This window comes from Lepisosteus oculatus, chromosome 11, assembly GCF_040954835.1.
Source record: "Lepisosteus oculatus isolate fLepOcu1 chromosome 11, fLepOcu1.hap2, whole genome shotgun sequence".
NCBI lineage: Eukaryota > Metazoa > Chordata > Actinopteri > Semionotiformes > Lepisosteidae > Lepisosteus > Lepisosteus oculatus.
Window position 1 is genome coordinate 4,042,416 of NC_090706.1, and position 27,750 is coordinate 4,070,165.

Below are 27,750 nucleotides of genomic sequence, written 5' to 3' on the forward strand. Positions count from 1 at the left end.
AACACAAATATGCTCCTGATACAATAATAAACAATAAGATACAATAATAACAGGAGACCTGAAAATGACCTTTCACTGGCTGACTTAAACAGATAAACCCTGGGCTGGTCTGACCTATACCTCAATGGTCACACCCGAAGGTCTTTTTTTTTCTTTAGAAAAAGTCTTTTCTGTGAAAAGTAAATGTGTTTATCCTCTTTAACAGCCTTGCGAATGAATGGAGCCTTTTTTAAAAGGGTCATCTAACAAGACACACTGAATAATGCTGACTTAGAAGTGCACCTTTCCCAACATTGATGGTTCTGTGGAATGGAAGCCATTTTTTCAGTGAGGGCTTTCAAGTCCCGCCTCCACTCACATATGGGATCAACTTTAAAAATAAAATAAAAAGAGAGAGCGTTTGTGTGTGAGTGAGAGAGAGAGAGAGAGAGAGGGGGAGAGAGAGAGAAACATCTATTGAATATGAGAGCTGGCACTGCTAACTCTAATGAGCTTAAGATTATGATACTATCAAGTGGTAACTGAGGGTGGAGAGTTGGTTTGCAGGACTAAACCACGAGTGCTTACAAATACAGATGCGCTTTGAGTCACACCCCTGAGTGAGGAGGCAATCATACACACAAAGCGGATTCCTGCTCTGGCTGCAAACTGAGACTGGTCTTCTTCTGTCGGACGGCTTATGCAAGTTGAATTATTTCTAGTTCTTCAAAATTTTTCACCACTTGAAAGTCCGGGTGACACAAGTAGGCCAGTGTTCCTAAAAGCCACCAAACCTGGGTAGCCAATCAAAAAGAGGAGTCAGGGGAAAAAAAAAAACAAAACAGATGCAGAGAGGAGGCCTGGTGACCTCACATGACATGTGACCCAGGTTCTTCCAGTCAGCGAGTGACTAGCTGGATACTTTTTGAGTCGTTTTTGCAGGGTTTTGAGTTAACACTCTTGACAGGCCTCACACACAACCACAGAACCACAAGCGTGGTGCAACCTACATTTTAGACGAGCACCTGAACCTCAACGGACAATTTTTTTAACAAGTTGCCACCAGACAACATCCCGGCCAAGTCTGGTAAGTCCAGCCTCAGTTACTTTTTTGGTGTGGGACGTCTCTCTTGCAGGCTTACACTGTGGCTACTCTCTCCTCTGCCTCTTTTTTATTTTTTGCTTCTGATGCTGCTAACATATGCTGCTCTTGGAGGCTTGTGGCTGATCATTCCTGTGGCAGTGCAAACCCAAATTCTTGGTCACAAACAGACTCTGAGTTTCCTCTGGGATTTTTCTTTGCCTTCTTTTCAGCACAACATTCTTCAACAGTGGCGCAAACCACAAAAGGTTCTAGCATCGGCGTGCTCAATAAAGCCATGGCGTCCAATAGCATATTCGACTCCTTCTCAAACTATTCGTCGGGATTCTTGCGTGGTAAGTTAAGAGTCCCAACTTTTTTTTTCCTCTTTGATGATGTGGTGCTCAGTGCGAAGCAAAAAGAAAAAGCCGTTGCCTCAATCTTGAGTACATCAAATTGTAAACCATTCTAGTAGTCTTGTTTGCACTTTGTCAACTCAGTGCCTCCCTGAATTAGCAGCAAAAGTGAGAATAGCTCAATACAGAACCACTGTCAGCAAGCTGTGAGAATAACACATTTAAAAGTGAGACTTTGCCTGCTAAGGCAGACACTCTTAGCTAGACATCATCAGATCCAGGACAGTGGCAAAGGAGGAAAGTATTCTAAATTAAAATCTTTATTTCATCCTTATCAGTCAAATAAAGGAGTTTGCTTTCTGCATGTTTGATATAGCACTCACACTACAGAGTCACTTTTACCACAACATTAATCTCTTGAATCACTTATTTCCAGTTAACAGCTGTACAATGTGAGGGAGTGTTGGGACTGTTGTAAGTGTCTCTGTGTTAAACCAAATGCACAAAAAAAAAAAGAGATCACAGCCTTCAACTCATTTTTGTCAAGTTGCGGAAAGTTGGGAGGCAGTTATAACAAACACGGCCTGTACAAAGAAAGGTTTCTCAGAACCATCTTATATGGCAGTGTGCCTTTCCCCTGGTTTCCATAGCAACACAAAACTTACTTTCCTGAAATTCAAATGACTCTGCAGGAGAGTTGAAAATATCCAGGACTAGACTGAAATTTTAAATATTTTTAACTGTAAATGCGCGCTTTTGGTGATGAGTAGAGCACTGTTTTCCGTAAATATGTTCCAATTTTACTAAATCAGTCAGCATGGCTCAGAAGAGCTGGAGGATAAATGTGGAATTTCACAGCTGATCTGAAACAAGCATTAAAAGAACCTTATGAGAAGTGGAACTCCAGTTAATGGTTTCTAGCAGTCCCTGCAGTATGTAATACAACGTAACTTGTCACTTGTCAAGGAGCATGGATGAGCTGAGAGAAACTGCCACCTATGCTGAAACATAAGGTTTTACAGTGTGTTCTGAAAGTTATCTGACAGGCTTGTATGTGTGAGAGAGAGTGTGAAATAATGGCCGGATACAGTATATTGCATGTTGTTCCAGCGTCTTTTACTGCTAAAAGTCATGTTTTGGATATTTAAGCATTTCAATAATTAAGTGAAAAAGATTTATTTCTAGGAACATAAAGTAAAATGTTACTATACATATAGTGGAAAACGCAGACTGAGAACTGGAGAAACAACATTCAAGTAGCTTTCAAAACGTTTTGCAACTTCAAAACATTTGCACTCTTCTAAATGTGGTCTTAGCTCTAAGTTAATTAAAGGCAGCTCTTGAGAAACAGCATTACATCAAAATTGTTTGCAGAATACTTTTCAAACGCTTGGAGTTCTTTCTGTCATCCACATGAGAGCCTTTTAGTGGATTACCAGTAACATGGCTTTAAGACCCATATGGGAATATAATACAAAAAAGTTTAGAATTTATTTATTATAAATACAGGCCTTTCATCCCATTTCAAGCATTCTTTTTTACAGATCTTGCTTTGTTTCTGTGCGTACCAGCCTGACGTCACTCTCTGTGCTGACACAAAATTAAAATACATTTGATCTTGATAAGAGCAAGAATTTACCCCCAATAAACATAACTGAAAATATAGTCACAAAGGGGTGGCCTTTGCAGTCAGGTTAGCGAGATAAATTAGCTGCAAGTAACAGTGAAAGTTCTATGAAAGGTTGAATTAAGTTAATTGTAGATTCAGTATGGACATTCTTTAATTCTTAAATGGTTAAACTTCCTTTACGAAAAAAGAAAAAATGCACAATTAAGGTAATGGAAAACATGGATATACATTGTTATTAAATGTTTAAAAACTTGAGAGGATTTGCAATTCACTAGCATGTTATGTTAAGCCATGGTACGTCAAATACAACATGCATTTCAAATGCAACCAAACGTTAGCAGAATTAAAAAAAAGAAGACTTAACTGATGCTGCTGGTTAGTTTCTACATTATTTCATTCACAGGCTGCCTCTTAAAGGCAAAATAACCTAATTGATCATTTAGCCACACTTGAAGACAAATTTCACTACTTGTACGATTGAGGCAAGTAGTTTGTAGTATTCACAAAAAAGTGAAGAGGCACTGGGAATGTTATAAGACTAAAATCTGGATTTCTTTAGACTGCACAGATTTCTATCACTGAAAATACCAAAAAGAAAACAGCCACAAATGATCAAAAAGCTGTTACGCTAGCACTAGCTCTGGATGTTACTAATAGGAAGGTCTGAGCTACTTTTTCATTGAAAACGGGCTCCTTGTGAACAAATCTTTCCTTTTAGAGGTCTTTGTGGAGTCATAATACGAATAATATTTCTCCAATGTCTTTGACTGATTGATTAAGAACATGTAGTAACAATCAGGATGATGTGTTTCACTGAAGCAGCATGGTTTCTGCACGTTTTTTTAGATCTGGGATATGAGAAAATTAATACTGTGTTTAGGAGGTACTGTAGGCTGCCATATTACATTCAAATAGTAATGTTATTATTTTAAGGTTTCTTCATATTGTGTTTTGTTGGCACGTGTGAAATCTTAGAATTGTTTCAGCAAGACATATTTTCAAAATTACAGACACATTGATTCCAATCAAGAGTTTTAGAGCTGTCACACCACACTCTGTATGCCCTGCACCCTTGATCTGGATGAAGCGGTCACAAAATGGAGGGATGGATTTTAGGATGGCTTTTCCTAGATTAGTTATGTAAACCTGTTTGAATTTCTTCAAGAACTGAAAGTACGAAATGTCATTTATGGTAACAATATATCCGGTTTTGTATCGGTCCTAAAATGTTAGGGCTACTACAAGTAAGATTTTAAGAATGTATTGAAAGAATTAAAAATCATAGAACATTTTTTACAAAAATCCTGTTTATGTATAAAGACTCCAAACTGTTACGGCAAAAAAGGACATCACAAATTTGTAAAACAATGATGGTTGCGTTTTTCCCATATTTCTTCCCTCAGTCTGATTATTCTTCTTGGTGAAGTGCTAGGCGGATGATTTTGAATGACTGTCACGAACAGACAGATGGATAGTCAAAGTGCTGGAGGCATCAATGGGATCTCAGGGTATCTGAGATTCACAAACGTGATAGCGGTTCACTGTTCCAACTTCCAGTAGATAAATCCAGTAGATCCATAGTTGAAAAGAGCAGAGGAAGGCCCTTAATCATATGTAAAAGACAAAACCTTTCTTTCCTTTTCATTCAATTTTTTGCACACCACATTAACCTCCTCTGAAACCAAGATAGGTAGATAGATTCCTAGGATGTCGTGACTGCAAAGAACAATAAGCTTTCATAGTCAATCCGGGATTTAGCATGTTAGAAAGGGACTGCAGAATGTGAAAGAGGTTTGCAAAAAGGAAACATGATTCAACTTTTTTTTTGTGAGCTATGACTGATCGATGGAAATACTCTTGACACCTCTGAAATTACTCTAATGTCAACATCCAACGTCCAGTGCTCTCTCATATTTTCCTATCAGTTCCAGTAGAGCAAAGATGATAGCCTCCAAAGTCCTAAACTTTGAAAGTTGTCGTTTAAGAAACATTGTGAAAATATTGTGCCAATGGAAATCTGCTATATGATATGCTCTGTATTGTTAATGTGAAACAACTTGCAGTATGCTGAACGATGTGTTTGGCTAGTTGCTGGATCTTAACATGGTGAATCCATTAGGCGTTGGATTTAAACAGTCAATTTCTGGGTTGTTTTCCAAAACTTAAGTTCCCCTTTCTTGTGAAATTTCAGACAGTTTCAGTTATTACCTTACCTAACTTAGGATGAGGTTGGGTGGGTGCAAACATGTTCATTTATCTCTGACCGCGCTGCACTAACGGAACTTTCATTCATTACTGTTTTTTTTAAAGTGTTAAACGCAGATATTTTGTAGTTTTATCTAAATATACAGGAATCCTATTTTGAAATACTTAAACACAGACAATCCAGCATCTAAACTGTCTTTTTTTGGCACCAATACAGTGGTACATCCCAAAAGTTTGATTAGAGACCAACCCACTAAATATTTACCTCCTTTTCAATGTTACAAAAGCATCTGCCCTGCACTGAAACTGAACAACAAACAGCATTGAATTAATACTGTTTTAACTAAATTTCTCAAGAACGTCCTTTTCAGCTAAATTATAAAAATCCCATCTTATAGATACAGTACGTACAGTAATATACTATATATCTATACACATTTTTCAGAAACATGATGAACATGATAACCATTAACAAAAAGAAACAAACAAAATGATACTTTCGGTACAAATGAAAGCTCAATTCTAATTTAGAAACTTAGTGCCCCCAAGTTTGGCTGCGAATCTCTTTTTCCCAGCAACTGATTAGCTCGTATGAAAAGACCAGTTCCTTCACATTCTTACCAGTTGTGAGATTATTTGCAGGTATTGCCTTATTGCCCTATTTTATGACCCACTTAATGTCTGCACTTAATATTGTTTTAACATATGTAATATAATACTTTATTATATTGGAAAGATCTATAGAATATAGAATATAGATCTATAGAAGATTTTCCAATTATCTCTATAACATACAAAATATACAACAATAAGAAAAATATTTCATTTATAAAGCGCCTTTCCAATCCCAAGAACACAAACAATGTATAACAATTGTTTATGACCAAAAATCTCTATAATATCTTTCTAATTAATTTTGGTAATAGCCAATTTATCTAAATATTATTCTAAATTATTCATTTATTATCTAATTAATATTTTATAATAGTTCCAACAATATTAAAAATACATCAAAATCAACATTGATTTTGCAGTCTGATTCACCAATCTTATTTGTAGTTAGCATTTGATAAACTGCGGATGGGATATACAATATATGTCATGACAATCACAGAGAAGTGAGATCTTATTTTAAAACTGACCCACAACAAGCTGAGTCTCCTTACACTGCAATGGACTTTGTTTTCACCTGCACTACGCGAGTGATGTCTTAGTGAATAAAGACGTTGCTTAATGGATTCAACCAGGGATCCTTCCACATGTCCTAGGGAATGAAAGAAAAACTAAGGAAGAGGATAGCAAGAATGGGGTGAGTTTGTTGTAAACGTACATGAACATCACCCCGTTTTGAATTTCTTAGGGTAAAACAGTAGTTCATTTTTTTACCAAATGCTTTGTACTTCAGAAAACTGGAGATGAACCAACCACATAAAAATAGTCCAGCAAAGAAACCCGAACGATCGTGACCTCACTTGCTTTTCAGGTGTTTAAAGCCTCTTATATAACTGTGGCTTAACTGGGGCATTTCTATTACAGTGGGTGTGTCACAGACATTGATTCTAAACTCAGCTTTGTCAAATCTGTCAGGCTTTTGAATATTATTCAAGCTTATCTGAACTCATCCATTCTCACAACAGGGACTCTTAAAGGATTTCAATTTACTATATTCAATGGCCTTATAAAACTTCACAAACATAATGCACACAAAAAATGTGAACCATATGATGTGAATCTAATAAAGAAAAAATGCAGAACTGGCATCAGACAGATGTGTAGATAAGAACACTCAGGTTTTAATCTGCAATGAAAAAAAGTTTGACATAAATAGAAATGTCAGCAAAATTTATAGTAGCCTAGAGCTCAGGATTGCTTCACCACGAATTCAATGTTCAATGTGGAAAATATATTTGAATGGTAACTTCCAAGGAAAAATTGATGTGGACATTAAACGTATTAAGCTAATTGGATAATTAAATGGAAACGCTTACTTAATATGATTTTTGTCAATACAAATCTGGAATCTATCTGACTCCAGTATTCCAATGAAGAAAGAAAAGAGCTGTTTATTTTTTTTAAACGTTATCACATCTGGCCATTAGATAATCTATTACAAAACACACAGGGCACATTGCTGCGGAGATCTTCGGAACCAGAAAAAAGGAACAATTTTCTTGCTAGAAACTTATGGGAAGCCACAAGATTTTAGATCTGTCAAGATTTTAAGTTAGTCATCTGAATTTTCCAGTTCTTCATTTCTTCCTTGCTAGGCATATCAGATATTTGCACTGTACAGTACATCAATTTCTAATTCTTTTATTTCCTGACTTGATTGCTATTTGCTGTCCAGTCTTACCATTGCACAGCTGCTTAACGCTTATTGAATACGCTTTTTCTTTTATTTCAAGCTTCATGGTGCAACACTGTTCTGTCAGAGAGGATGATCGTGCTGGAAATGTTCCTTAGCAATACCAGGGTAACCAGGAAGGGTGCTAGAGGATTTCAATGCATCCTCAAAGAGTCCAGCATGCTTTTTAGTTCTTAGCAAAGCCTTGCCTTTTAAAACCATGCATATAAAAACAGTCAATTAAGCAAATACTGTACATCTTGAGGACTGGATTTGGCCATCTTTGACCTGGAGGTGCTGTGAATGATTACAGATTGGCTGGCCATCCTGGTGTTAAATCTTAAATCTTAAATGAAACGAATGCATGATAAATTGTCTGTTCCCTCCACCTCAGCACTCTTAGACAATGGTGGAATTACAGATAATTGGGAAAAACATGAAAACATTAGGACAACGGATTTCCAAGACCAGATTTGGTAACTAGTGACTTAAAGAGGCAGGACAAGAAGCATGGAAAGAAATGTGTAGGCAAGCAAACACTGGTGACAAGAATCATTCTCCTCTTAGAGACTAGCTATATCACATAGCATAGCATAACAAAATCATGCTTAAATAAAAAAAAAACATTTTAGTTTAACAGCAACAATGTCTCCTGAGAAAAGAAACCCCTGAGATTATTGTGACTACTGTTCTACAGAGTGTGGTAAATGCTATCTGTCACTACCTGCTTTATCACTATTTTTAGCCTGATCTAGGCAGAATCATGCTGCCTGTTAAGTAGGAGCTGCACTCCTGAAGGCAAGGCACAGCTGAGGACGCATATGTAAGCCATTTGTGAAACAGCCCCACACACATGCAACAAAAGTATTTTTCACAGTAACATAACCTGATAAAAACTTTGCATCAAAGGAAAAGAAAATGGACAGCTTATATGAGGGAAAATGTTCCTTGCTATGTAATGTATGTTAGTATTTATTTGAAATAAAAATCATGTCTCGCTGTGTTTTCTAAATCTGAAATTTTAAGAACTCTCCACTGCAATCATGCACAAAGATCAGTACTTCATTCTACTCATTAAAGCAGTCTTTAAAAGATGTTGTGCAGTGTACTAAGCAAGCAAATGAAGATGACAGATACTGTATACAAAATTACACTTAGATTAAGAGAGAGCAATTTCCATGAAGGGGCCACATTCTATTCAAATAACTTCCAAGCAATTTGTTAACAGCAACAATGTGGTTTGGGTGGAGAGTTTCAGAGAATTAATGACAGGTGGGGGCTCCATTCTAACTGAACTGCTTTGAAGCTCCTATGTCAATAGTGTTTTAGTTATTGTTATCTTTGTTTATTTGAAAAGGGTGTTTTACTAGTGAAAGACCAGAAGAAGCACTTTCTTTAGTCAGATTTCTGCCATTTCTGTTGAGATCCGAGAATATAATGACCTGTAACAACAAACTCAAAGCCTATGAACCAGGAAGAACTGGCAAGATTTAAGGTTAGATGTTTTAGTCACCACAGAAAGCAAATTCATCACAGACACCTACTTGTTCACATTTAATTCATTAAAGCCTTTTTTCTGAATTGCCAGTCAAAAACCAAAAGTCATACAATAAGTATTTTGTTAAAATTTATAAAGCTTTATGTTGGCAGCCCCAGCAGATCTGTTATTGATTCTCTTTTCAAATGCATGCATTTAAGAACAAAGCTATTTTTCGCTTTTTACCTCTTCGAAAGCAAGAACTGGAATTATCTGGGCATGCTAATTATTTTCAAAATACAAAAATGTCAAAGAGGACTGGAATCAGCTGTCACTGTCAGTAATAAACTACTGTATCTATGTGTCTGAGGGTGATCATTAGGTGGTTCAATAGGTGGTTAAAACTATAGTTAAATTGCTTCAAGTGGGCAACAGATTAGTTCCATTAGGAAGATAAGGAGGTGCATTAATACCAGGCCTTGAAGGATAACAGTTGACATTCATTTTGTGGCCAAAAGAGGTAGAAAGTTTTTTCATTTCTTTACGGCTAGCATCAACTACAGAAAACAATATGCAATTGTGGAACTTAAAATGTCCACCAAGTATTATATTCAATGTTTTAGAAATCCATTGTAGAACCTGGTGAAAAGTGTATCCTGTATTTGACATCCTAGGTGTGTTATTTTTACCTTTAAAATAAGCAATAAAGTAATTACGTTATTAATAAAGTATATATAGTGTTTTTTCCTTAATGACCCCAAAACATGTGTGGGGGTTAATTTGGTATGAAAAAGGCTGTGACCCAGCCCAACCCCCACCCTTAAAAATTGAAAAACATCACAACAGTTATGTTTGCTGACACACCCAACTTAGCGGTGAGGTAGCTATTACAGGTTTAGATTAAATCATTTAAGAAAATGTCCCTTGTTTCAGTGATCTCAGTCTGTAGTGTATTTTGCATTAATAAAAAAACTATTAAAAATAATTACCAATGCTGTACTGCATTAATATTAATCATTTTTAATAACTTCTGTTGATGTTATCTAATGCAAAAACATGCTTAAAATACAGCAAACCACCACATAAATTGAAGCAATTTTCAGGGTTTATTTTTGCGCAACCATAGTGGAATCAGTTTAATGTATTGCTTCTCGGAGAACACATATTAAATTATTGTTTAATATTTGTGTAAGAGTGTATACATATAAACTCCACTGAAATAGTACAACTGGATTGAAAGGCTTGTAATCTTGCAAAGAATGTTAAATGGCATGCAAAATCAGTGTCCAACTCTGACATATCCAGTGCAGTTACTGTACAGATCTGCCAATAAATCATCTGAACATGAAACACTGTGCTGCACCTATTTAAGAGGGATTCAAGTAAGACTGGAAAAAAAGATCTTTAACTGGATGCTTAGCATGACTCACAACAGAAAAGAGATGAAACCTCTAATGGTATAGCTCTCTCTCTCTACTACACTAATTGAAAATAACTGGTAATGAGTGTCTCTTTCTACTAAGGTTTACGTTAGAATTGCAATCAAAAGGGAAATGGTAACTGAAAGCTTATTATTATACAGAACATCCCCTGCTGATGTAACTCAGCTCTTCAATCCAAAGATCGAAGAAGAAACCTCTCTTTCAAGATGGAAGCCCTTGGTCCCTAAATCATATCTACAATGCAGAAATAAAGGTGAAATTTCGTACTGCAGAGCCTGGTATATTAATATGATCTTCACTTGAAAAAAATAGCAGTTGAATTACTTTTTTTATTTTTTGAATTTGACAGGTATGTGCCTTTACGGTATTTAAAATAGAAATGTTGTTTAAGGACGGTGTCTTTTATTCGTTACACTATCATATTTTCTTTTATTTCAATACAGTCATACATGATACCTTTGCATCTTGTTTAGAACAGTTTTAGCATCTTGTAAACTAGTATGCTTCCTTCAAAAGTTCAGACTTGACATTTTGTATTGCAATGAAAGGTTTGCCTATGGCTTATTCCGTTTGTGTAATTCATTCTCCAAAATTGGCAATAAGCAGATTTGATCTCTCAGATGAATTTGTACTCTTTTACAATAATTTTGTGCTGGTTAGCATCAAAATGGACTCAAAAAATCATAAAGAGCAACAATGCAGCTACAGAAAACTTAGAAGCATTCATTATCTTGTCAAGCTTAACCTGCACATCTACTGTAGCTCCTCAAAAAAATAATCACTAGGCAGCACTAAAACTGGGTTTTCAGTTATTTAGTTTCAGTTTCTGTATTCAGCTTTTTTCCTTGCGGTGCTATAGTTTATTTCCTCAGTTTCCAATTAACTTGAACGCCCAGGGGATATCTAAAGATATCTTTGGGTATCTGAAGAGGCTTCCCTTTCAGGACCTTCAGTTCAATACCTAGTCACAAACAAGAAAAATAAATCACATGTACTCTGATCAGGTTGCGAGCACAATTTAAAGAATGTGTAAAAGTAAAAGTAGCACAACAGCATCATTTTTGGTCATGCACATTAAACAGAGGTATGTCATATGAAAATGGGCTGAAACTGTTAATCCCTTTGCCATATAATCTTAGAAAACAAGAGAAATTGAAAACTAATACTGACAACAGCATTTGTAGCTCAAGTCAGTTAAAATGCATTAGTGTTTCATTAAACAGCAAAAAGGAAATTGAAAATGAATGGTATCCTAGTACATTTTGAGTAGGTTCTCCTGGTTACAGGAGAATTAAAATACAACCTGTCCTGAAAACAGTAAAAAACAAAAAGGCCAATGAGACCACTATCCATTTCCACAGCCTCAGCATGGCCTGGACTAAACACAAGTGCAACAGACAGGAAGCACAGTGACTCATTACTGACCTATAATCTCTGATGCAGTCAGGCAAAACAGACTATAAAATATGCAAAGCCCTACCATGCAAAAGCTAAATGACCTCTTTGCAGAGGAGATGTTATTGTCAAAATATGCTTTCAGGCAACCACGTCTATTTAGGTCTATTTAATAGGATTCACAGCTGGCTCATGACCTGGTGTGGACTAGCCCTATCTGTGTGACTGGACAGCACTGGCTGCTCCTTCCAGTTCTCCTATTTCCCGGCAGACAACAGAACAGCAGTCTCTCACGGGCTGAAGGAGAAGCATTTTTTTCTTCACTGTCTGGTCTGAGGTCTTCAGTCTGGCTTTGAGGCCTGCCTGTAGTTGAACAGCTGAGTCTGCCAGACAGACATCCTCAGCACAGCCACATGCTGCCTTTCAAGGAACTTCTCCCGTGATACTCGCTGAATTGACATTAACTCTGCGCACACATTAATAATGCCAATGATATTAATAATAGCCATACATCTGTCAGATTCATGACTGTGTTGCACAATATATACCGTTTCCTACAAGGGCTTTCTCTGTTCACCATTAAAATTAATGGCTTGTAAACTTTTCAGTAAACAATAGTTACCATGTACAAGGCACTGCACAAGAATAAGTAAATACTGTATAGAAAAATTAGCAAGCTCTAAAAGTTGGACTATACAACTCCTGGAATTAATAAATTCTGGACTGCTTAATTATTAAAGACTTATGGTCAGATGGATGAAACCTGTCTGTCCTGTTACTCTGTATTGCATACTCTTTTTTTAACAAGATTAAAACATGCACAGGAAGGACAGCCTGTGAACAAGATCACTAGTTTAAAAATGAAAAATGTGCTATATACTGTACTGTAGCACCTACAGCTAAAACAATCACATAGGGTGCATGCGTGGTGTGAAAATGGCATGTCTATTGTCCAATAGAAAAGACAGAGGGTTTTTATCGTTGAAACTGAACGTACATTCAAGCAAAAGAAAGCAAGCTGTGGTGCAGAAGTGAAGAAAAGTACAGGAGAGGTATAACAGAGCTACAAAGCTACCAATATGAGTACCCTCAGCTGCAGAAAAAATCACTGAATCATTGTCACTCTCACCACTACCCTTCCTTTTGTTTTTGTTGTTTTAAAATAAGTGAACCAAAAGTGATTTCTGGGCAAAAACCACAATGTCTTTTTTTTTCAAATTCGATATCTACCGCCGAGGCTCAATAGGTTTTCGTTATCTTTGCACAATCACTGATGAAGACGGGGACTGAAGGGCACCAAAGGGCAGTCTTGTTGCCGTACTATAGCAAGAAAAGAACAAAAACATCCTCTCAATCAGAATGATGACACGACAAAGCCATTTGAAGGATTGATTAGTTTAATCTAAACACACCATTCACCACTTCAATTCCTTTCAGATGCACATACTGCTTGCTGTGCCTGAAGCAGAGGAGACTGTGAAGCCAAATGCAATAATCAGAGGCTGGGATGAATTAAGGAGCTCCATTTGAGTCATGCCCTTAATTAATCAGCCTCTTTTCCCTTAAATGTTATGCTCGTGCATTGCATTTGAGATAACACCCAGTTGTGTTAGTAAAGCAGCTAGAGTCTTCCACATGTCTTTAATTTCCTTTTCCCACCTCATTGATTTAGATACTGAGTCAACAAATCTGGGATTTGAAAAGGAGGAGAGTTTCTTTCTTTGCTTTTTTTTTTAAAAAGACGTGTTTTCTAACATGTTCTTCTAATGGATTGCATGCGTTAGAACTCCAAGGGCAAGGGACACCAGCAGGGAAGCAACTCGCGTGTTTTGTTTGTTAAAACTGAAACCACCAATAAAAGGCTTGCCTGGGTATATCAATTCAGTGACTGCACAGCCCTGAGAAAATGAAGATCAAAGACAAGACACTCATTTCTGCAACCGGTTTTGAATCAGTCTTTAATTTAAAAAATCTCTAAACATTAATCTTGAAACGTGACTGTTTCTTTTTTTTCATTTTTCTCAGGAAAAACCTACAGATCCTCTTAAAAGAGGTGATACTGGGTAAAACTCTTTTTTTTTCAAACGCTTTGCAGGAGCGTTTGTTATAACAAAACCTTTTAATTTAGAAATACCTGTGGTATCCCATAATAGCAATCAACACAGGACCTTAAAGGTTCTGACCACTCCAAGAACAGTCCAAAACTGACTTTTATTCAATTGATAATCTCACATTTAGTGTTAGATGGGCTCCCGCACTCCTGTATTTTCTTGAAAATGTGTTTCATTTTGTTTCCAAATAATTATCTTTTCATTATTGCATGGCATCACTAGATCACAACATGATTTGAGCATATTGTTTTTAATAGGTTTTTTTTTCTTTCACCCACTCATTACTTAACTACAGATTGACCCTTGTTAAAACCATCCAGTCATTCTGTGACTACTGGTCTCTAGGATTTACAATCACCTCTTATAAATGAATGTGAAATGATTGCAAATTTATTTTTAACAAAGAAATTCTTGGGTGCATGTACTAGCTTTTGAAAAGACAAATGAAAACTGGCTCAGGTCTAACTCGTAATATCCCAGAAACATTTTAACTAAGACTTTAAACCTTCCTTTTTATGTCTTTATCCAACAGTTCAATAGTTAAATATTCACTGACACTTCTTTACACACAATAGTGTTGCTGTGTTAACATTCAGACAGGTTCAAAGAATGTTAGCCACCAAACTACAAAAAAACAAAAACAATGCAATGTTCTATTCCATGGAAACCTGCAACATTTTAAAAAGACGTTGTGAAAACTCTGGTAAAAGGTCACGTGATTCCTTAACACCTGCTCTGGTTAGAACTTCCGCACTATCAATGGGAAGCAGTGGGTTTCTCAAATGAAGACACAAATCACAAGATCGTGGCCAGCTTTCAACATGATTCAGAGTAAAACTAGATTAAATAACGTTCTGGAAACGTAACTATGACAGCAGCTTTCATAGCGGGTGCTGATTTTCTGTCTACTTAGAGCAACAGGAGTATTACATCACTATAAACCAGTATAGAGGAATAAAAGATGTCTGTGAAATTCTACATTCAGTGGAAAGGGCAAAATATGATTATATAAACTTGGGGACTTCAATACCTCAGCTTTAAGTGGAAAACTCCTCACAAATCCAACGTTACTGCAGGACCCCATCAGATATGGTTTCCATTGTCACCCTCAAGATTCGGCTGAGCCAGCTCTGACTGCTCAATGCTCCCCATATCTTCAGTGGTGCAATAACTTGCTTTAAGTAAATGACAAATCCAATACACTACACACTGCAGTGACACGGCTCGACTTGGAAGGGCTCTTCCACACACTGCAGGGAGGCTAAATCAGAAACAGCATCTGAAATCTCCAACATGCAGTCAGAGCTTCGTTTTCATTCTGGCTTGTGGTAGTCCAGCTGTTCCTAGATCAGCTCAATTAGATTGATATCCCAGGAATCTACCTTTCATTTTTTGGACGGGGTGGGAGGGGGGTGGAATTGTTTGTTTTGAGCTCTACTGTATTGAGTCAGTGCAACATTACCTTAACCAACCTGTCTGCTTCAGGACTCTCTTGAGAGGAAATAAGTACTGAGAGGTTCTGAAGAAGGTGTTCATATATGCCAGTCTTCAAAAAGAAAAAGGCAAAGCAAGACCAGCAATGTGTTATAAATGCCTTGCCCTGCCAAAGGCGGATCTTTTATAAATCATACCAGGCATACACAGCATATTTCAATGTTTCTTCATATTTTTCTTTGGAGTGCAATGTTTTCAAAAACATGTGGCTTTTGTTGCAGGCAAGAATGAACAACAGCATTCCAAATATGACCACATTAAAGTCAAAGAGCCATTCAGCTGAGTAAGGGCAGGCTGCCTTGTTTCCTACTTTTGATAGGACTGTAACTAATTAGATTGGGAACACAACTGACAGTTTTGCATTTTTTTAATATTTAATTGCATAAAGCTTCTTTTAAATCAGGGGGACAGCCACAGGAACACAATAGGGCATTGTCTTCTAGTAAAATGTGGTTTACAGACAGCATTTAATGGCCTGGTGGTTGTTGGCAACCAAAAGAGATGGCTTCCTAATACTGGGCTCACATGCAATTGAATTTTACTCCGGGTTTCATTCACAAATGGATTTTCTTTTGTTGATATTTATAGTTCTGACAGTAATAACTTTAATTTGAAGTTTACTATATTTTTCTTTATATTATGAAAACTGTTTAAATTAAATATTTACTTGCTGTCTCTATTTTAAAATCACATTAAACATAGTCTTCCCCAGTGAGAGGAGAGGAACTTGTAGCGCAGTTTCAAGACTCTATATAAATGTCCTGTAATGAAACAGGATTTCTCTCTCCATCACATTTTGTTAAGAACAGAAAAAAACAAAGCCAAAACCAAAAGCTTAAAATGTGTTTTGGGGTGATTTTATCCACATTTTTTAAATCTGCTTTTCCTTCTAGTTGCTTGCACTGTCTGTTCCCCCTGACACTCGAAAACAATGAGCTTCTGAAACGTCTGTTCATCTGCACACACATTAGGAAACTGGAATCACTATTTTAAGTTTCAGAGAATGTGTGATATTAGCACAGGTTGGCAAGTACTGCTCATTTATAACACCTTCGCATTCTGGAAAGAAAAAAAAACAAAACAAAGCAAAAAAAAAGACCTGTTTTAATCACCTCCAGTGTAATTTCAGTTCAGTTTGTTAGTAAGCTGTAAGTGTTATCAGGGATGCTCAGGAAGGCTGCTTTTATATGAATAAGACAATATATACTGTGTATATAATAAACTGTACTATAGTAGCTTTATACTGTATCATACGAACTGTATATGGTTGGTGGTGGTGGCTTAAATAAAAAGTACACAACAGTATTCCACTTTCTTCATAAACGTTTCATGCATCAAAGTCTTTAACTCAGTCTCTCACTGTGGTTATTTTGGAAAAGTTTTGACGTTCTCATTTTGACTATATTAAGTTTATATACTTTGTAAAAAGCTATAATGTTTATTTGCAGATAATTCAGTATATCTGTGGCACACTCCACATCAGATGGCTGTGATAAAATCGACTTGTGTTTAACAATGTCTTCCAAACACAGCACTGCACTTGCAAGATGTACTGATTTTTTTTTTAATCCAAACATTGTGAATGCAAAAACAGTCATTTTAATGTGACATTGCAGGTGCAAACAACACAACTTCTGGTTTAGTGGTGAGCACCATACCCATGTGAAGCCCCTCCTGTTCCACAGCGCAGCACGCTGGTCAGTGCATGATGCTGAGGGGTCAGTGATGGCTAGGCTGACAGTCAGGTGCCCTGCGCCTGTCCTGTCTTAAGCAATATGCTAACCACTACCTGCATTTCAACTCAAACACACACCAGAAAAACACAGAATGTGGAATCTGCTTCTCAGCAGGACACTGTTCTTGGTTGACAGTTGGACCAGTACTATATTTCCATGATTTTCAAAAATTACCTTCTTTTGACTTTAAATAAAAAGATTTGATGAACCTGGATGCCATTACTTTGGTCTTCAGTTCTGTTTCTACTACAATAATTAATAAGACAAGCCTCTGTTTACACATACTGTAAACATGAAGAGCTGAGCTTTCAGATTAATCTGATGTCAGTGTCCTAGACTGGTCTGTGAACTCTAAAATTTATTTTTGCTCTGTCCCAAGGGATTCAAGTGTACACCCTGTTTGCATTAGTATCAGATAGTGAATACTAAATTTCAGATTCAAGTCGGGAGCAGAATACCTGATGATGAACAGTCGACTGCTGCTCATTTCACAATTAACAACTCATTCACAACTGTCCCTGCAAATGTTTTACAATCTTGGTATAAGTTGCTTATCAATGTATACAATTTCTCAGTCTTCATATAAGAACATGGGACATTACAAGTTCTTTCAAGCTTTGAATGAGGGAGAGATGCTTTTCAAGAGTTGATGGATCAAATGGCGCTGACCAACCAGAGAAATGGCAGTGTTCCAGTTAGACAGGTCTTTGAATGAGAAATCTAACTAAGTCCACAACTGCTTCTACTCAAAATACGGAAAACCGAGCAGCATCTTTCTGCATTATAATGATTGCAAATGAGATGTTTAGTGGAGAAACAAATTATTCAGAAAAAAAAATACGGGAATTTCAATAATGGCAGCTGTTCAATATGTTCCTATGAACGTGACAGAAAATGACAAATAAACCATACAGTAGCTACTTGCATGTCTCTGGTCAATGTAGTAAAAGTGCTAAGTGCTACCCCAACTCTAAACCTGTTCTTTTTTTTTCAAAAAGAACAGAAATGTGTGATACGCCTTTCAACCTCAGTACCAGCACAAAGAATTCCAAAAAATGGGAATCTTCTTACAATGTTGTACCATAACCACATACTAGAGCACACAGTTTATTGATAATCCGAGGCACCATTATAACTCTGACTCTGTTAGCTCGAGAGGACTGTCGTTAGCTACACGGGGAACATGCTGCAGTAATTACTGTAGTGGAAAAATGTCTTTCAGTAACAGGCAATTATGTTAGATTACAGATTGCATACATCACATCAGAAGCCTGTGCAGGAGACTGCAATGATTACTACTTACTTCTGTGTGCCAGAGAAAGGAAATGCCTCAGAGGTGATCATGTTGTATGTGAATGGACATACCTAGATACAACTTTTTGTTCTGATCTAGAGTTGGCAACAAAGAAGGAAAGGTTACGATTTCCACATAAACAAGTGTCACAAACACTGAAACTTCATACAGTATGCAGTAAGGGTTTCTTTAATGTAATTAGAGTGCGCAGTGTAATGGGGACCTGTGGGCAATCTTCTGACAGGTGAAGCATTAAATACAGTTTGATAAAGTAACTTATATTTGATAGGTCTCACTCTGCCAGCTGCTTAAATAACCAGTATAAACAGGGAGCTGGACTTTGCTGACGTGTTTGAAAAGAATTTAACTTCTTGGTGACCCAGTGAACTCGACCATTTTATTAAAAGTTTATTATTAATCTGAGCTGTGCCTTCATACACAACATCCATCAATCTCAAATCTTATTGCACTTTTTTAACATACTCTAAATGAGCCGGGCTGCCATGATCAAAATCAGTAAGCAGCGTAAATTCAACACACTCATCAAAAGCCACCATCAAAAGCTTGTCAGTTGGTTTTTAGGAAGTGATAAGTAGATAAGGAGTTTTCATCTTTGCCCAAACGCATTGGCATCATTTTGAAACTCATGACAAAACCTATCACCACCTCTTCCGCACTCCGGCCCTCATCCTGCTTCTTGGCTTTCGGCACTAGCCAAGAACTCAAAACCAAACAGTCAGTAAGGCCTCAGCAGCCTTACATGTCCGATCATGGGGAAGATGTCAATGTGCAAGCTGTCTGAGACCCTGCCTGCACTGATCGCTGGCCAGGGGGATCAGATGCATACCTGACTCGCACCGTGCTGGTGTAAACTTCTGGTGGCCATCATCAAACTGTTGGCTTGTACATGAGTGTGAAACGTTCTTCATTTGGTTTTTGTTCGTGGGTTTCAGTATCTGCTGGTGGTCGTTTCACCTGAGCTGTCGGGTCCGTTCGTCGGTCCCATTATCTAATACAATTACATTAATTCTTTTAAGCTGGCTCCAAGATGTTGGAGAGATAACAGCACTTTTTACGAAGTGAGATCTGGACCGTTGAAAGATTCTATGTATGCTTAACAAGGAAATTAATTACTGAAATTATTAACTTGACTACTTTAGTTGGAACAGAACTAGGGGACAGAAACCAGGAACAGCAGGCCTGTTCAGATTAATTTAATTTTATTGTCCACCACAAGTGGAAATTTGTCTTAGGTTTTTAGTTGGATTGCGGTATGAGGCAAATGGGGTTTCAAACAGGAAGGCTCTGTTTATGTGCAAGAACCCATATCAGTGTTTTGTGCGACTGTTGTACATCTGAAGCAAATCATAAATGCATAAATACATTTTAAATTCTCCCAGGTAACCAATAACATTGGGGCTTACGGAAAGAACTCAAAGCCCACTATGTCATGCTCAAGCCCCAATAAAAAGAAAGCCACTTTGCATTTTTGCAAATATCCTCTTTATATATAAGACAGCATATCAGATCCTTTTAAACTAGTTCTGACTTTTTTAAACTCGAAACTTTTTTTTGCAGTGCTATCGTAACTATTTCTCAAAACTGCAAAGGCCCAAAAAAGCTATTTCTTTCATGTTTTTTTTTTTGCTGTTGTTGTTCTTGAAGTATTTTGGTTCCCACTAGAAAATAATTAAAATTCAAAAGACTTTTCTGTAACTATTCACAAGGATCTAAACTATACTGCTTTTTTTGGCAACTAGTGTTTCTACAGTGCCAGCACCCTCTATAGACAAACGCCAGACAAAGCATGCTCTAAAGTACTGAGACAGAAAAGTCCCTAGTTGCACAAAGAGGGTTGACTGCAAACATACTTCTGAAACAAATGCCCATGCAATTCCAAAGAATTCAAAACTAATAAACTGTTCTCAAATTTTAATTCCTGTAACATTAATACAGTACACAAAATGTGCTGATGAATGATTTTTAATTTGATGGATTTTCTGTCATTCATAAGTCACACACAGGGATGCAGTCGAGCCTGTAATCTTTGTCCTTGATGCATCACAAAACCATTTCCATCAGACGCTTAAATGACAAAGGATTATGAATGCTACCCCCTCTGAAACACATTTTTTTTAAAAAAGGCTTTGAAACAGCTGCTGTCGTTGGTGGCTGAGCCAGGCCTTTTTCTCTATTAACCTTGCTGAGAGGGCAAAGCTTTCTGGAGGTCCAAGGGAAATCCGCTTTATTCTTCAGAGCTTAAGGATGCATTTAGCAGCCAGAAGTCAATAAGTGTGAATCACCGGCTTATGCATGAGAAGTAACACTACATGCAAACCCGGTAGCCACAGGCAAGGGATTTTAACATGAACCCCATGCCCCTGGGCCTGAGAAATAACACTTCGCTGTCTGTACCACAAACTCCCTCGGAGTTAGCTTCTGGAAAGAACAGGACTGGCCGACACAATGTGTTCAAGCAGACCAGTGTGTGTGTCTGCATTCCTGGTCCTTATTGGTCTTCTTTGGTTACTGCGGCTAGTTACAGTAATCCTTTTACTTATGGGACATTGCCGAGCTGTGCAAGACAATGCCTGAGGGTTTACATTCAGTGCACCCCCTCCCCACACATGCCACAATAATACAGAGGAGGAGCAATAAAAAATACCCTGGCAAAGAGGGACAGCAGCCCAGAAAAAAAGAAGTGAGTTTGCGAATAAAGGACTGTGCCGTGCCAGTGATACAGCCCCTTTCGGCTCCTTTGAAAAATCTACCTTTGTTTTCTTTATTCTCAGAAAACAAATTCAATGCATTTCTATGCATTCACTTGCAAATCTGAAATTAATAAATAAAAGGTGTCTTTTCGTCTTCCAGCCTCAGTTTTAGTATGGATGTTTTTGTGTAACATCCATCATTTAATGGAGGGTTCACATTGCAGAGTTGCTCAGAGTGTAATTATTTTCCTTCCCTGAGCTTTCAAGACAATAAAGTCTTTGTTCGGAAACAATTTACCCATTTGGGATATTTATACTACTTTTTTACAATGAAAAGAATTATATGGTGCTTTTCTTGAAAAAAAAAACAAAAAAACAAAAGACGCACCCTCAATATTCCCTTGACTTTTCACCGGCAAACACATGCAAATCTCTTCTGAACAAAAGACGGAAAAAAAAATGGCTAAAATACTGCCTTGAGACTGGAAAAGAATGAAGAATGGAATAAAACCTTATTTATGTGACATTTTATTTTATGTGATTGCAGACGTCCCTGTACACTTGCCAGAATTGAATGGATCATTTTCAGATATTTTTTTTTACAGGAATAGTCGACATAAATGACAAAGAATAAGAACGTGAGAGAGGTTGCAAATGCGAGGAGACCATTCCACCCATTTAGGCTTGTGTGTCTGGCCGTCGTTAATTGATCCAAGGAGCCAAATCTGCTGCCACTTGAAAGAATTCCTGGTGTTAAGATTCAGCAACATGGCCAGGTAGCTTGTTCTAGACTCCCACAACCCTTTGTGTAAAGAAAGAATCAGATGGACCCAGCTTCCAAGGCTTTGGGATAGTATGAAATTGAGTCACAGAACAACACCCATCAATACACAGTGCGCCGCCACTGTCAGTAAAGCAGGACAATGTCACACAGAACACAGAAGTGTCCTTTAGAAAGAAGGCCACGGTGATAATGCATTATAATTTTAAAATTAATCATTTTTAAAATTTCGGCTTGATGTCTGAAAATGAATTTAGAATTAAGGAACAAGCGATCTTTAAAGTATTTTCCATTTTCTTTTAATTCTATGATAAACCTTTGTGGCTCCAATTGGTCTAAACATGTCACCTCTTGCACTTTGTTTTTAGAGATTTGTTTTTGTCTGTTTGGGATGATGAACACATTCTTTATTACAAAATGAGACAGATATTTTTTTTCATACTGCTAAGGGACCAGTGAGGAGGATCAAGACAAAAAAATATGCTTGAAAAAAAAAACGAAAACGCAATTTGCCAAGATACGACTCCATTCCTGAAATACCCCAAACAATGTAATTAACTCAGTTAACGACATTTATCATAACTTCAAAGTAGGAATTGTCTGGTAAACAAATACTAATTCAAACAGTTTTGAATTCACTTTTTGAATTTTTGTTTTTGTTTACTAGACTCATTCACATATCGCTTACCAAAGGGTTACATTTTTTAAAAAGCTTTAAGCTGCATAACTTTGGACCTAATGTGGCCATTTTCTGTTCTATTTAATTGTTTAAATATTGTACATGAGGAGCACATAGCTCTTGTGATTCTTATTTCAAAATGTGGAAATGGGTGAAAATGTAGTTATGTGCTGAAATATTATTTGAAGTTATATTACCTAAATATAACTGCTACTTTTGACCAATGTTTTCCTCATACTTCTTACAAAGTAATGAAATAGCATTCATTTGTTAAACATTCACTACAATCCTGTAAAATAGTACTTTCTACAAATAAAAGTGTGAATTTGTACTGTTAATTTATTTCACTAATATTGAAGTTTTGGGGTTGAAAATGCCATTTATATAAATTAAAATTAAAAATAAAAACAGTGATGAAAGCAATAATAAAAACCTCTTCTATACTATAATTGCATGTTAGTAACAAAACCCTAATCTTGATCATATCCTAACCTACACCCCTAACCCTAGTATAGTATCTACAGTAATTAAGTTTTATAATTGTTAATAACATCTTTAATATTGTAATATGCTAATAGATTGTTTATAGACAGATGTAACACTAAAGTATCACAATTCACAAAGCTTATTATCCTAACATACAGTGACTTCTAAATACTGCTCAATGAAACAAACAAATGTTCTTGATGTCACTGAAACAGAAAGTAAAAGCTTCGTGTTGTGGAGGTTAGCCATTTGGAAACCTTTTTTTTCCAAACAGAAGACGGTACAGTGCACATGAGGCAAAGCTTTCGGGAAAGAATGTACTGGTTAAAAGAAGATCAACCCTATAATTTAAAAATGTAAAGAAATACACACCACATTGCTACTAAAGATAGAAATATTTCTCTTATGTCATAAGTTTGCTAAGTTTCTAATTGCCTTTGAATTTGGTTAAATTAAAAGCTGACTTGCAACAGCATCTGTGTACTAAACCAAAAATAGTTCAATGGATGACAAAGTAATGAGGCTCATATTTTGGCCTAAATTAATATGCAACCCACTTACAGACAAAAATCTGCCTGTATACAAGAGTGGAAATTTGTTTTGCCTCATTTTCATTGGTGTACTGGTTCCATCCAATCAGAATTTCCCAGCAACAATCTTCACTGGTGTTCTATCTATCAAAGACTATATCAACTGTATAGACTATATATGAAAGGGTATTTGTAACATCATTTATTTTTAAAAAAAATCATAATTTTATTACAGGAGCTAAAAGAAAACCTGTAAATTTGTAAGAAAACCTATACCAGGTTTAGAGATCCATCATAATTAAAAACCAAATCTTCTTATGGTCAGGAAAAAGAACACCATAAGAAATGACTTCAGTGTCCACGTCTTTTGCCTTGAGCAGTACAATTTATAGCCACGAGGCAGCAGTTCAAGTCATAGATACAAAGGACTAGGATTACACTTCAATGGAAGTCTTAAGCATAGTATTACAGTCTATCTTGGAGTTCAATTTCAAAACAGGTTTGATTTAAAGTTTAGGGTTTAGGCATCCTATCAATCAATCAGCCATACACAAAAATCTGAATAGAAATACCTTTTTCTTTTTAATCTTCCTCATAATTTGCTCCACCTTGTTCTTTTGAAAAGTGTTTATTAGCCTCTGGTTGGGGGGCAGGGTTCATATAAACCAGGCTCAGCTGAGCAAGCCAGAGCTAATACATCATTAAAGAGGATCTCTGCCCAAATTGAAAGAAAGTTTCTGTGCCATTCCTGAAGGTTTTTGCTTTTGGTGCTCTTCCAGCAAACAGTCCAATACTGTAACATTTTATTAAGAAAGCTTAAGAAAATCAGAAAATTTCTGAAACCTCTTAATCAGCATCTTCAATGCCTCAGAGAAGATCAAAAGCCTTATGTGCATTTATCAACTTTTTAATAAGCATTTGATTTCATGGTAGGAATGGTTTAAAGTTGGTTTTATCTTACTGCTGGAATCTCAAAAGAAAAAATAGTTTTTTTTGTGAACATATACTACTGATTTATGAATTATGCACATTGCAATATGTATTGGGATCCATGCAAACACTCTTGAAGGTTAGATTTATGATGTGTGATAAAACTAGAATGCTTTTTGCATAGGAATCACAATGAGGAATTACTGAGTTTAAACAGCTATTATCAGTATTATTTAATCTGTTTGTAGTGGATTGGAAACTGACTTTGTGCTGTTAGTCACATATTAACATTAACATACATTAAATTAATGTTTTACTCTCATCGTGATCAGCAGCTCAAAGTTCACTTTTTTTTTAAAGAAACATAGAAAGGTGCATGCCAAGCATTATTCAGTATTATTAAAAATAAAAATGTACAGCGAAGCATAAATATTAGATGTCATAGAACCATCTAGCCATCACTTCATCTAATACCCTCTCTGATCATTAAAAATCATTCACCGTATACCGGCATGTCTGTGTGGCTGAAACAAAAGAAACTGTTCTTGAAATGAATAGTTCATAATGAAGATGATAAATGCATGCAAAAAGCTGCAGGTTCAGTTTTAACTTACGTGTGGTTTGATATTAATATACAGAACATCAGTGCAGAGGACAAGCAAATATGAACATTGCCATTGTCCTAGATTTGCCAGATACTACAGTGAAAGGGTCATACCGGAAAGCTGAGAACCTCATAGGACTTTCACACAGATAAATGAAAGTTCTGAAAACCAAACCGTCCCAATATCCATTATTCTTTTACTATTGGCATTAACATTCCAACTTTGGACGTTTTGAAATGAAAGAGAACAGTCAATCTAAATTCACTCCAGTACATACGGTTTTCCATTACAGTTCTTGGAAAACACCTGCGATTTACTGCTAAATTCAGAAATTCATTCCATTAGTTTAAATTCAATGCTGAAAATGGGGAGATTACGTTTGGAAATCCTTCAAGCTCCTTCAACAATTGCGAAGTGGTCTCTTGGAAGCTAGCAATTAGCTTCAGTCGAGAAGCAGACCCTATGACAAAATAGCCTTTTAAAGAAATAATGACACTCTCTGATTAATCATTCATTATTCCTATGGATTAAGTCTGTGTCAGTTATGATCTTGCCCTGTCCTAATTTCTGCTACTGAAGCAGACCAGGTACTTGGAAAAAAAAACATAGCTCCTGAGATGTAGATCACCTCTGAAATATTTAAAATACTAGACAGAAAACAACCCAAATACAGCGCATATAAAAAAATAAAATTTAAAAATTTAAAACACTTTAAAAAAATATTTAAAAATGCCATTTAACATCAGAATGATATTTTACTGGTTATTCTAATATCATAACTAATAATATAATAATAACTAGTAATACAGTTTTAGATTTCATTATTAGCAATACCCTTGGATTTTATTTTCTTCACTCGTCATCTTCCTGCTTAGATGAGCTAATGAGTTAATTTTGCTGCTGCGTGCAGCAATTAGTGAACCACGCTTGTATAATATATAGGCACCTTTCGATCTCTCTGAACGGGGTGTTTTACGTTTCTCTTGTCTTCTTAAACACAGATATCTGTCCTCGACACCAGTAACAGAAGATGAAAACTAGTTATGCATCAACAGACTGCAGTCAGTTTGCTTAAGCAGAGAAGCATGTCTATACTGTACAGTACGTTGCCTGCACTGTATGTTAAAGTAGTTGACCAGAGCTCTTCTAAAGTACTGGTTTTATTAATGTAGCGAACCCTGTTTCCAGTCTTCTGTGAAATTAACCTTTCCCTCTGTCTTTAATGCAAGACCAAAAGGATGAATTCCTGGAACTGTCTGATTGGTGGCATCTGTAAAGAGGCCAGCTTTTTTTTTTTATTTAATTTATCTCACCGCGGACTCCACGAGACTCTGTCCCCGGTCTGCCCTACATGAGAGTAATAAAGCAAACCCAACCGAAAACCCCACCCGCCCATCCCACAAAGCCTATCTATAGCGCTGTGGGGGGAAAAAAAACACAAAACATCTGCATCATTACTAAATAGCTGTGGGATCTGCACCTATTGCATCAGGGAAGGACCAGACAACTCTAATCCCACATTGGGATGGTAATTATTCTGACACTGATTTTGACATGATAGGCGTAATTAACTTAACAACAGCTGTATGTTTATGTTTGTGCCAGTCAGGGCTGCCCGGATTTGAGTTTCCAGTCTGAGCATGTGTGGAAATAGAAAACGTATTTATGTATACAACTGAGTGGTTCTTCGTATGAAAAATATTTTAACTGTTGACTCTGCCAAAAGCATTTCTAATTTTTTGGGGACCTTTAAACTACAGCAAAAAAAAAGAAGAGTTTTGTCTTTGTACTTCATGCACAGCACTTTGTAGTTTCCTGGCCTCGAACAATCCGGCACTTTTTTCTTCCTGCAGTCCTTCAGACTGGAATGATGGGCTTGAACAAAACGAGGGCGCAACACTTCTGAGCCTTTTCTTAATATGACACATTTGTTTTCTATCATACGAATAACTTGATTCCAAATTCAAGACAACGTGGAATATTGTTTTCCAGAAAGGAACATGCTAACGTTTCTTTTTAAAACGAATTTAGTATTGCGCTTTTTTGTGCTATAATGGTAAAGGATTTTTCTTTTTTTTATAAATCATACTTAAATAATTGCTTTAGACGTGCAAATAAAATCAGGACAATTGAATGAAGCGTTTTTTTTCCCTTAATTAAATATATATAACAAAATCTATTGGAAGCTGAAGTCTAAATGGTAAAGTTCAGCACTACTTTGAAAGGTGTCACTGAAATACAGCAAGAGGTGTAAGGGATATGATTGTGATGCGATATAAAACCGAAATAGACACCAACCAAAAAACAAGACGTACCTGAGAGTCAGAAATACGTACTGTACGCGACTTGAAATTAGCAGTCTCCGCTAGGAAATCAGGAATTAGCATCAGATTTGCCCACAAAATATATTTTCAGTACAGATTACACGTTTTACTGGTGCGTTTTCTCCCATTTCCACCAAGATGAATATTATTGGGATTGCGC

At 36.6% G+C, this 27,750-nt stretch overlaps 1 protein-coding gene across 4 annotated transcripts in view; it reads left to right on the top strand.

The window, feature by feature from the left end:
* Positions 1–877: 877 nt before the first annotated feature.
* The window catches only part of runx3 (RUNX family transcription factor 3), a 71,264-nt gene continuing 44,391 nt past the window's right edge, over positions 878–27,750 (top strand). Inside the window, exons 1-2 of one of the 4 annotated variants that reach the window (XM_015348767.2) lie at positions 878–1,066; positions 1,294–1,416. In XM_015348767.2, coding sequence (XP_015204253.1) covers positions 1,359–1,416 — 58 coding nt within the window. In that variant the 5' untranslated portion in view covers positions 878–1,066; positions 1,294–1,358. Of the gene's footprint in view, positions 1,067–1,171; positions 1,417–27,750 lie in introns of those variants that run through there. The other 3 variants (XM_015348766.2, XM_015348765.2, XM_006631242.3) reach the window with 3 other exon arrangements.